At 42.0% G+C, this 12,931-nt stretch overlaps 1 protein-coding gene across 1 annotated transcript in view; it reads left to right on the forward strand.

The window, feature by feature from the left end:
- The window catches only part of glrx (glutaredoxin (thioltransferase)), a 30,414-nt gene that overhangs the window by 4,238 nt on the left and 13,245 nt on the right, over positions 1 to 12,931 (forward strand). The window contains exon 2 of the mRNA XM_080728461.1: positions 4,223 to 4,439. Within this exon, the coding sequence (XP_080584587.1) occupies positions 4,223 to 4,336 (114 nt within the window). The 3' untranslated portion in view covers positions 4,337 to 4,439. The remainder of the gene's footprint in view (positions 1 to 4,222; positions 4,440 to 12,931) is intronic.

The raw sequence follows: 12,931 nt of genomic DNA on the forward strand, positions 1-12,931 counted from the left end.
TACATGCCATTTTGTTCCTGAGGATTTCTAATACTATGGTGCAATCTAGTGGCTGAAAAGTGTAACTGTCACCATTTGCTGCCCTTGTCGGAATGGTGGGACTAAAATGTGTCGGAATGGTGGGATGTCGGAATGGCGACATGTCGGAATGGCGACATGTCGGAATGGTGACATGTCGGAATGGTGACATGTCGGAATGGCGACATTACCCCGCCATGAATGAACCAATATTGTCCATGTATCGTATCGTCAACCATGTATCGTGATGCATATCGTATCGTTGTTAAAATGTATCGTTACACCCCTACTTGTGATGTATGGTGTCTCTGTGTCCATGTGCTTGTGATGTATCCTCAAAGTTCAAGGTTGTACTTTATTGTTACGTCTTTTGTACATAAGAGTAAAACCTATTTTTAGTTTGGCTTCCTTACAGACAATGCAGTGGTATACATAAAACTAGAAAAGAAAATTTCTAAGAAATTTTAAGTGTGCCTGCAGCTCGCTAAGTGTGTGCAACCTTGTATGTGTTAACATTAGCATATTTGTTAGCATTAGCATTTGTTAGCATTAGCATTTGTTAGCATTAGCATTAGCGGTTACGTTTTGCGCGTTTGTGGTGCCCCCTATGGGTCGAAGTGGAAATGCTTTTGGGTATATGTTCAGTATAGCGCCCCCCACTTGTGGTTAAAATTTGGTGTTGACTGGATGTTTCGTTTGTGATTTATGGCTACTTCTTACAAAACGGGCTCCTCCCGCTAACTTTGGAACCCTGTTACGGAAGAACGGTATGGACTATCAAAATATCGTTTAAATATGTTTATCGCATGAGTCCATAGATCGTGTGTATCGATTTGTGTGACATTTGGAGAAAATATGTAGGAAAAGGATCAAAAAGTGTGTTTTGAAGAAAATTCAAAATGGCGGAAAATCTATCCTGACGCAAATGGGCGTGGCCTATATGAGGAGATGTGTCATGACCCAAGGAATCCAGGGAAAAAGGAATTTTAATTTTCCGACCCACGGTTCAAGAGTTACAGGCCGAAAGGTAAAGTGGACTGTTATAGCGCCACCATGAGGCCAACTGACGAAATTATTTTTTATTTAATCCTTGATATCATTATAAATCTCCTCTCCAAGTTTTGAAACTGTAGCCCCTATGGTTTGCAAGAAAAAAAATATTGAATGTGAGTTTTTGCGATTCCCATTATAAGTCAATGGGTAAAATTAATTCACTAATAAATTAATATCAATTAGACGATACAAAAAAAAAATTGAGAAAAAAAAATTTGAGAAAAAAAATTTTAAGAAAAAAAAATTTGAGAAAAAAAAATTTGAGAAAAAAAAATTTTTGAGAAAATTTTTTTTGAGAAAAAGAAATGTTGAGAAAAAAAAATTGAGAAAAAAAAATTTTTTGAGAAAAAAAGAATTTTTGAGAAAAAAAAAAAACTAGAAAAGAAAATTTCCATGAAATTTTAAGTGTGCCTGCAGCTCGCTAAGTCTGTGCAACCTTGTGTAGCGGTTGGTGTTAGCATTAGCATTACATTTTTTAACATTAGCATTTTTTGCATAAGCTTTAACATTATGGTTCTTCATATGACACCACCCACAGCCATTTCAACTAATTAGTGGCGTTTTGGCGCATTTTTGGCCGTTATCACAGGTCGCATTTTAACGACAGTTTTTTGAGAAAAAATTGTTTTGTGAGAAAAAAGTTTTTTGAGGAAAAAAAAAAGTTTTTTGAGAAAAAAAAATTTTTGAGAAAAAAAAAATTTTGAGAAAAAAAAATTTGAGAAAAAAAAATTTGAGAAAACATTTTTGAGAAAAAAAAATTTTTGAGAAAAAAAAATTTTTGAGAAAAAAAAATTTTTTGAGAAAAAAATTTTTTTTGAGAAAAAAAAAATATTTTGAGAAAAAAAAATTTTTTGAGAAAAAAAAATTTGAGAAAAAAAAAATTTGAGAAAAAAAATATTTATGACACCAGCCGCGAGTCTGTACGACAAACGGTTCATGAATTATAGAGGCACTTCCTGTTTGGCGAAGGACACTTCCTGTTACAGAGGGGGCGGGGCTTAATCAATTACAGCTCATCCCTATTGGCCGGAAAAAGACCAAAGTTGTGTGTGCATTTTAAAGTTTAAATCACGTTGCTAGGCAAAAGTATGGCAGAGTTATGTGGCGCCAAAGTTTCTGGGTTTTTTTTCGGAGTCCCCCATTCTAAGTCAATGGGGTTTTTGGGCGTTGTTTTTTGCGAATTACGTCACCATGGTAACACGGATCGGAAAGAAAAGTAATAGCACACCATTCCCGGCCGAGCCGCACGTTTTGATGTATATATTGCGTGGGTGGCGTAAATTGTGCGGCAGTTATTACGAGCAGAAATTTGCAAGAACATGACTTACTTACTTACTTACTGACTTAAGTATGGCGGATTACAATAAGTGTTTTGCCATTGCATGGCAGGCACACTTAATTATGACACCAGCCGCGAGTCTGTACGACAAACGGTTCATGAGTTATAGAGGCACTTCCTGTTTGGCGAAGGACACTTCCTGTTACAGAGGGGGCGGGGCTTAATCAATTGCAGCTCATCCCTATTGGCCGGAAAAAGACCAAAGTTGTGTGTGCATTTTAAAGTTTAAATCACGTTGCTAGGCAAAAGTATGGCAGAGTTATGTGGCGCCAAAGTTTCTGGGTTTTTTTCGGAGTCCCCCATTCTAAGTCAATGGGGTTTTTGGGCGTCGTTTTTTGCGAATTACGTCGCAATCGTATCGCGGATCGGAAAGAAAAGTAATAGCACACCATTCCCGGCCGAGCCGCACATTTTGATGTATATATTGCGGGGGTGGCGTAAATTGTGCGGCAGTTATTACGAGCAGAAATTTGCAAGAACATGACTTAAGTATGGCGGATTACAATAAGTGTTTTGCCATTGCATGGCAGGCACACTTAATTATGACACCAGCCGCGAGTCTGTACGACAAACGGTTCATGAGTTATAGAGGCACTTCCTGTTTGGCGAAGGACACTTCCTGTTACAGAGGGGGCGGGGCTTAATCAATTACAGCTCATCCCTATTGGCCGGAAAAAGACCAAAGTTGTGTGTGCATTTTAAAGTTTAAATCACGTTGCTAGGCAAAAGTATGGCAGAGTTATGTGGCGCCAAAGTTTCTGGGTTTTTTTCGGAGTCCCCCATTCTAAGTCAATGGGGTTTTTGGGCGTCGTCTTTTGCGAATTACGTCGCAATCGTATCGCGGATCGGAAAGAAAAGTAATAGCACACCATTCCCGGCCGAGCCGCACATTTTGATGTATATATTGCAGGGGTGGCGTAAATTGTGCGGCAGTTATTACGAGCAGAAATTTGCAAGAACATGACTTACTTACTTACTTACTGACTTAAGTATGGCGGATTACAATAAGTGTTTTGCCATTGCATGGCAGGCACACTTAATGAGAAAAGCATCCTCAGCTGTACATGTGCATAAAGTTTGGTGTATTTTATACACCAATGGCATTTTTCCCCGTAGTAGCTACTGTACTTTAACTTTTTGTAAACAACTTCACAGTGTGTTCTATGTGCAACAGGTCGGTATAATTAAAAACGTATATACAGTATACTGTATATATATTTATGTACAATAGGTGCAGATCAGCTCACATTATCTATTATGTACTGTAGGTGAGGCTTGTGCATAGTAGTGCATGAAAGGGACGAGTGGGATGGCGGGGGGTTCGGCTAGCGATTCCTTTTGCCCTGGACCGTTCTCGTCTTTGACTGTTTGTTCATGTGCCTGACACAAGTGACACATGTCTGTGTCCATGTGCTTGTGGTGTATTGGTGTGTCCATCCATGTGATGTATCTTGTCTCTGTGTCCATCCATGTGATGTATGGTGTCTCTGTGTCCATCCATGTGATGCATGGTGTCTCTGTGTCCATCCATGTGATGCATGGTGTCTCTGTGTCCATGTGATGTATGGTGTCTCTGTGTCCATGTGATGCATGGTGTCTCTGTGTCCATGTGATGTATGGTGTCTCTGTGTCCATGTGATGCATGGTGTCTCTGTGTCCATCCATGTGGTGTATGGTGTCTCTGTGTCCATCCATGTGATGTATGGTGTCTCTGTGTCCATCCATGTGATGTATGGTGTCTCTGTGTCCATGTGATGCATGGTGTCTCTGTGTCCATCCATGTGATGTATGGTGTGTTTGGTGGTGCTGCAGGTGCCCAGGGTGTTCATCGGGGAGGAGTGTATCGGAGGGGGCAGCGACGTGGCAGAGCTGGACGAGAGTGGGCAGCTGCAGGGCCTGCTGCAGTCCATCGGAGCGCTGCAGTGAGGGACCCCCCATGCTGCAGTCCATCTGAGCGCTGCAGTGAGGGACCCCCCATGCTGCAGTCCATCAGAGCGCTGCAGTGAGGGACCCCACCAAACATCCACAGGTACACACCACACCATGCCTGATGTTACACCCCCATCGCGCCACGCTGTATCAGTCTGGTAAACCATCCCCGGTCGCGTGAAGACACATGAATAATGAGAATTCACACAAAAGAACTAGCAGAGGGAGATCAATTCTCTGCAAGAGACAGGGCTTGACATTAACATTTTGAGGCACATTCACTTGTCCGGATAAAACAAGACTTTTCTTTCTTGAGTGTATGCATAGGAGTCAGACATTCAACGTAAAGAAAACAGTGTCAATATGTATCTCAATACGTAACAGGCCTGTTACGGATCCCTTTGAGGTAATAATCAAAAATGAAACAATCTCTGAAATGAGTGAAGTCAAATATTTGGGCATTATACTGGACAAACATTTAACATTTGAAAAACAGGTAAAGCACAAATGCAAGAAGGTCAAACCAAATTTAAACTGTTCAAACTGCACAGCTGTATATGCACGCTATGATTTTCTCACATCTGTCATACTGCATCACATCATGGTCACAAGCTTCCCAAACTGCATTAAAACCATTAACATCAATATACAAACAAGCTATAAAAACCATGGATCAGAAACCAATGAGATATCACCACTGTGGCATTATAAGAAAACACAACCTTTTTACGTTTGACAATGTTGTGAGTTTTTGTACAACCAAACTGGTTTTTAAATGTCTACATAATCATGTCTCACCTCTGTTCTCTGGACTGATACAGAGACGTCCAAGCTCTGGTAGAGCAACACCAGGTTCAACTAATGGTGACTGTATTGTTCCCACCTGCAGTAACTCATTCAGACAGTCTGCCTTCTCAGTTAAGGGGGTTTACAGACCTTTGGAACTCTTTGCCTACCGTTTTAAAACTAGAGACGGATGCCAGGGACGTGCTGGCCATTGGGAAAAGCGGGACAACTCCCGAACGGCCGGTTCATTCCCAAAATAAAAAAAAAATGTCGGCCTTTCAAATTTATATATATTTTTTTCACAAAGCAAAGCACTGTTTCATCATACAAGGCCGTTGCACAAAAGTAGTGAAAACAGCACACACAGCACACAACGCCTCGCGATGCGAGGCGTTGTGTGCTTGTAGATCGGCTGTTTTCACTAGCTTAAATCATTTTTAAAATGGTTTTGGACAATGACGAAATATAACTCCAGTAATTGGCCCACTGGCTTGTCACTTGTCATGATCTGAAATGGCGAATCTTTGAGTATCAGCCACGCTATAGAGAGATCTCTCTCTATAGCGCGCAATGAGGGCCTCTCCAACTCTTTTTCCCGTGCTGAATCAGGGGCCCAGCACGTCCCTGACGGATGCTAATGTCTTTTACAGAGGACTCAAGTTATGGTTGAAATCAAATCAACACACACACACACACACACACACACACACATACACACACACACACACACACACACACACACACACACACACACACACACACACACACACACACACACACACACACACACACACACAGGGCTGCTGTGTTGTGAGAGGTCCTGGGTTCAAATCCCGGGCAAGACCCCGTTTTCTGGTTACAAAACGGTCTCATGTTTCGCAACACAAGGAGGTGAGAATGAGGCCAAACATAGCATAGCAGAAAGTATGTCTGCCACGCCCACAGGTGATATCAATCTGCCCTTATGTAACGTTGCGTTACCAGGCTTTCAGTGGTGTAAAGTAGCTAAGTACATTTACTCAACTTTTGAGGTATTTTGTCTTTACTGGAGTATCTCCAATTTTCAGTAGTCTACTTTTTGCGACCGAAGGTCGCAGTATACCTGGAGAAATGTCACAGCTTGTCTCCGTCTGTGTCAGTCAGTCAGTCAGTCAGTCAGTCAGTCAGTCAGTCAGCCAGTCAGCCAGTCAGTCAGTCAGTCAGTCAGTCAGTCAGTCAGTCAGTCAGTCAACCAGTCAGTCAGTCAGTCAGTCAGAGTCAGTACACATTTTTACAGTCTATGGTTCTATGGGTTTGTCACTCTGACATCATGCTCTGATCAGGGATGTAGTGGGGGGGGCACGCGGGGGCACGCCGTGCCCACACTTCTCACACACCCCGAAAAAAAATTTGGGGGATAAAAATGATTTTTTTTTGAAAAAAATCTTTTTTTATTTATTTAAAAAAAAAAAAAAATTTAAACTTTAAAAAATCTATCTAATTGGTCGCGATTACCCGTGAACTCGTGATGTCAACACTGACAACAACCAACCACCTCCAATAGAACCACATCATGCATGGGCACGACAAGTACCTACTGTACCGCAGACAGAGTGCAGAAGCAGGTACAGAGCAGATCGTCCACCGATTGGTTGTAATATCGCCATGACAACCAACCACCAAGCTGACTGCCCCTTCGGGCTATGGGATAAGACTCACGTCACTGACCAACCAACCAACCAACCAACTACACTGTCTGTGTTTACTTCTTCAAAATTAAAGCGGTTTGTAGCCTGTTAGCAGTTAGTTTGTTTGTTTGTTGTGAATTTTTGTTACCTTGGATTATCTACCCGAGTTTTATTCCAGTCAAACATGCAGACACCACCAGCACTGTCTGTACTACGGCAACGTGGTGCTGCATTCTCATCAGCTGCTACACGTGAGTAAATAAACATGTGTTATTCTTACTGGAGGGCTGGTTAGGTAAGACATAATGCCTACCGGTATATTAAAACTATTATATTAAGCCTAAAACGGTTCTGTTATGCCGCCGTGCATTAACCGTGTGAATTGTGAAATATCTCTTGTGAAAAGTCTATAGGAAATATTGATATTATATTACAGGTCGTTCTGACCCAGCAATTGGTTGAAATAGGCTCGCCTGCCGTGCTGAAATGAGCATGATTGACACAGCAGATGGTAATAGAATATTTGAGAATGGAATTGGAAATATCAGTTGTGCAGCTATTTTGCATGGTTTAGATGATGATCTAAGTCATCAAATTATTGGTTGAGAATGAGAACCACTGGTCTATATCAAGGCTATTTCTTTTATTTTGTAGCAACTAGCATTGACTTGTTGCACTAACTAGCATTGACTGCTATGGTCACTTTTGATTTGGACACTGTACTATTTTGATAGTTGTGCTTAAGGACACTTTATGTATATATTTATATAGGCCTATATATTTATATATTATTTGTTCACTCTCTTGATGTACCTTGCTCTTTACTGTACTCTGTTCTTGTTTTTCTTTTATCTTTTTCATTCTTCTCTGTAACTTTGTAAATAACCTTATAGCCTACTGCTGTGCTGCCTCTGGGCAATTGATTTTCCCCCTTGGGATAATAAAGGTATCTGTCTATTTCTGCGCCGCGCAGACCTGTTTTAAAACGTCACGCAATGCGCGTGCACATTGGCGCGCGTGCACGCGCATTGGCGCGCGTGCATGTGCGTGCGTCGGTGCGTGCCCACACTTCCAAATTTAGCACTACAACACTGGCTCTGATGTCACTGTGATGTCAGGGGAACCACTCTTAACAGAATGGGTTTGCCGCTCTGACATCACGCTCTGGCTTGATGTCCCTTTTATGCCTATATATTTTATGCCCATATATAGTCGGCAATGGTGCATTCCCAGATCACACTTGCAAATTAATTACGTCCTTGTCCGTTTTATGCCCATGTATGGAGATCCCTGTTCCCATGTCATCAATATCAAGGGCACATCTGGGAATGCCCATATTTGGTAATGCCCATATATGGGCATGTTCTGACATCAAATTATTGACTATCATGCAGGAATCTCCATATATGGTCCGATATACGTATATCACTGGCCAGATGGTAAAGAATTGGCGCAACCCCTGAGGTGTCTTACTAGTACTTCTACTCCACTACATCTCAGTACTTTGCAGTATTGATACTTTTTACTTAAGTAGAAAATGCTCTGATGTTGTCTAGGGTTAGGGTTAGGGTTAGGGTTAGGGTTAGGGTTAGGGTTAGGGTTACCCTAACCCTAACCCTAACCCTAACCCTAACCCAGGGGGTTTCAAAGTGGGTGACGGGGCACCCTGGGGTTCCACGAGATCATTTGATAATATTTGGAATTTATTTGAGGTAGTTTGACTTTACTGGAGTATCTCCAATTTTCAGTAGTCTACTTTTTGCGACCGAAGCTCGCAGTATACCTGGAGAAATGTCACATTGGCTATTATCTCAATGTTTTCCTCGCAACATAAATCACTAAAATATCGTCACTGTCGGGCAGAAACCTCGTATCTCCAAGTTTCAAATGAATGCAAAAGCCCTGCTTCATCATACAAGACTTGTCACACAAAACTAGTGAAAACAGCGTTGTGTGCATGCTTGTAGATCTGCTGTTTTCACTAGTTTAGTAAATTTCATAGATGATAAATACAAAACGAACGGTTTTGGACATACAAGGTTTCCACCCGACAACGACGATATGCTATAAATATAAGGTGCTGGGAGTGAGAATTATAATGTAGTGCCTCGGATTAAAACAATATTTATGGGGTGACCTGAGAACAAAAAGTTTGGGAACCCCTGGTCTAGAGCTGCATTTGGTCATTTGTACACACACGCGCGCACGCACGCACGCACGCACGCACATACTGTACATGCACGTTTAGGTATGTGCTCTTGACCCAGAGCGGATCAGCAACCTGCAAAGCAACTTGATCGCAGCAGGGCCGGCAATTATAATGAAACTGATATTCAGACCCAATAAGCTCCTATCTGGCTCATGTTAGTAGGTTAATACAATAATGGTGGAGCAGGTTTCTTTTTTCTTCCACTGTATAAACGAATTTACATGAAAAAAAAAATCTAAAATACTTTTTATAATAGACTAGATCAGGGGTTCCCAAACTTTTTTGTCTCAGGGCACCCCATAAATATGTTTTTAATCCGAGGCATATCGTCGTTGTAGATCGGCTGTTTTCACTAGTTTTGTGCGACGGTCTTGTATGATGAAGCAGGGCAAAAGACCTACACATTTGAAACTTGGAGATACAAGGTTTCTGCCCGACAGTGACGATATTTTAGTGATTATGTTGCGAGGAAAACGTTGAGATAACAGCCATTTTGGTTAGAACTGACTGAAAATAACTTTGTACTAATTTTTTCAAGTGTCCAAATAAATTCCAAATATTATCAAATGATCTCGCGGCACCCCTGGACTGCCGTCACGGCACCCCAGGGTGCCCCGTCACCCACTTTGAAAACCCCTGGACTAGATCGATTAATCTGATTAACCAATAACTACTTACCCCTCTTTTGTACTCTATTGTAAATAGCAAAAATAGCTATCATTGAAAACATTTGTGAAAATGACAGATCTACAAGCTGACGGGTAAAAACAAAACGAGCCCAGCCTTACCCTCCCCTGACCCTTCTATTGTAAATATCTACTGTATTCATAGTTTTGCACTGTTATTTTGTTTTTTATTTCTGACAATATTTACTGCAATATCTACAATATCTAGTGATTAAAAGAGACCAGGCGGCTATTGGTAACAGTGTTCTATCCGTCATTCAATGTTATATACTGTATATGAGATATATAAAGGTTTCCTGTGCAATAAGCCGAAAAAGCTTACTAAGATCTCCTTTTAGTTGACCTTGTACCAGTGAACTGTACCTGTACCTTTTCCTATGCAAACTTCTAATAAAGTCTTCAATCAATCAATGACATTGTCAGCGACTAGATCTGCTATTTTCACAGTGAAAACTAAATGGTTAATTAATTGCGACCGAGGCAAAAGTTAGAACTAATAGTGAATTTGAAGTCGTCATGGCATCGCCCAGCCCTGGATCACAGAATCACAGCCCTCAGATCATCACCAGAGCCTCGTCGAGCCGCGTGGCTCATTGTCAGATGACCTTATATTATAGTGTCACAAAAACATCTTTAAAATGCAATATTATCCTTGTATAATGAATAGTTCATAGGTTAAGTAGAGTAGGTCAATTTGTTCATAATTAGAGTTGTTTGATACCGATACCGAAACCAGCGTCGGCAGTGACTGGGATACGGATTGGGTTACTTACTGTACTTACTGTACTTACTGTATCTGGAAACACCGATCCAATATCACATCATGGTTTATCATGTGTTGTATGGATGGTTGTCACGACAAAGGAATGGGGGTGTAACGTTACATTTTAACAACGATTCGATACGCATCACGATACATGGTTGACGATAGAATACATGGACGATATTGGTTCATTCATGGCGATACGATTCGATTCGATTCAATCATTTAAAATCTATATATAACTATTTAGCAAAGAAATTAAATCTGTGTGAAACGTGTCAATAGTGCATGTTTTTAGGGGAAAATTCTATTATGGATATAAATAAGTAAACACTGTGATTCCACTGTGAACACACATTATGGACAAACCCGCACCTTGACATGAACACAGAGATTACACACATTTATGGATAGACCAAGAGTAGCTCTATGGAATGGAAAAGTAATTAAACCCCTCTTTTTAATTTTCCTTCTTAAAATTGCTAAAATACAAGTCACAGATACTTAGTTTCCATACAATCAATTATTTGCACTGCAAAACGATTTGATACCGATTAATTTTAACTCTTTCTGTACACTTTTTTGGAAAAAATCGTCCTCCTAGTATAATCATAATAGTAGATACTCATGTTTTATAGGGGGAAAAAATCATGGCACCCGCTCTTTAACTGATGCTCTGCCGCTCGCCAAAAACAGCAGACCCGACGCGGCGTGAGCTTGTAGAGACGGCAGCAGACGAGGGAACAGGGGGATTGTTGCCTCTCAGACAGAAGACCCCCCCCCCCCCCACAGGCCCCCCCCCCCCCCCCCAGTCATGTGGTTGAGGGCATAAATAAGTTAACTGTAAGCCCTCATTAAAGCATTAATAAATAAAACAGTAGGAAATGAAGAACCTGTTGGGAATGAGATGCTGCTGAGCTTGGTGGGAAAAAAGACCTTTCTACATTTCTGTGGTACGGTGTCACAGAGGGAGGAATTAACAAGAGTACTGCAACTAAAAGACACACACACACACACACACACACACACACACACACACACACACACACACACACGTATATATGTTACAGTTAGATTGGGTAACTCAGTTAGATCGTGGTAAGAGCACTCGTTTTGTCGTTCACCACCTGGATCAATTCACCTTGATAGTCTCTTATCAGCGCATCTGTGTAATTCTGCGTATTCACCATGAGATGGCGACAACAGCCATTCACTTGTGTAGTCGCTGACGTCACTCGTTTGCATACCCCTCTTTCTTTGTTTATCTACTAGCCTAGCTCAGCTGTGTTTAGCCATTAGCTTATTATGCCTAACTCTAACTCTAAGGCTAGGGCTCCACCAAAATGACGGCGTCGTGCCGGCGTCGGACGCCGTCAAAAAATGAACCGGGGCGAATTTGAGCGTCCGACGCGGACGTTGACGTCGGCAGTGGAGCACCCTTCATTGATTAAAACGGGAGCGTTCCCAGCGTTGACGTTGACGCGACGCTCGACGCGCCCGGTGGAGCCGGGGGGTATCCTTAACCTCAGTAAAACTATGCCTAACCCTAACCTCCGTGGGGTGAGGCGCTATCATTCCTGCCGACGCTACGTTGTCGTTGTTGTGGATCAAAGCAACGAGCGCTCCGGTTCTCGATCTAACTGATTCTGGATCTAGCGGTGACATATATATTATATATTGGATCCAAGCAGCACGCATGCTGTACCTCTTCCTTTAGTATCCTGTTTTAAGTCATTTTGTATTTGGAAAAAATCAATATAATAATATTTCTTTCTGTTTTTATAACTTATAACTATTTGTATTGTCCCTGTCAAAAAAAAATGTATATACATTTTAATAGCCAGGCTATCGTTTTAGCACGCTTAGCGTGCTAAAACGTGGGGGCATGCGTACGCATGGGGGCATGGGTACAAGTGGCTAAATATGTCTTTTTAGACACAATAAGCCTGCAATTTCTTTGCTATTTACAGTAACCCCAAAAGTCACATCTGCACATGAAAGATTGCAGTGCATCTTGGGAATTGCCTTATTGTGTCTAAAAATACATATTTAGGAGGGGCACGGTGGCGCAGTGGTTAGCGCTTCGCCTCACAGCTAGAAGGTCCTGGGTTCGATTCCCGCCGGGGGACGCTGTGGGCACTGGCGGCGTGTTCCTCCTCCGCGTCATCAGCACCCACACCCTAGGTGGGGTTGGCGATAGGGCCTTTCTGTGTGGAGTTTGCATGTTCTCCCCATGTCTCCTAGGGTTGATACCCTCACAAAAACATGCACGTAATCCTGGTCTCAATAATGCCTCCCCCTGGCCAGCCGGGGCGCCTGATGGAGGGGAAAGGAACTGGTTGGAATAACGTGTTCCTTCCACGCGCTACGTCCAAACCAGGGAAATCTCCACTGTCAGGTGAAAAGAAGCAACTTGGACTCCTCATGCATAGAAGGAAGCATGAGGTCAGTCCGTTGCCTCCCCAGGTTGGCAGAGGGAGA

Source organism: Nannobrachium achirus (assembly GCF_963921795.1).
Source record: "Nannobrachium achirus genome assembly, chromosome: 6".
NCBI lineage: Eukaryota > Metazoa > Chordata > Actinopteri > Myctophiformes > Myctophidae > Nannobrachium > Nannobrachium achirus.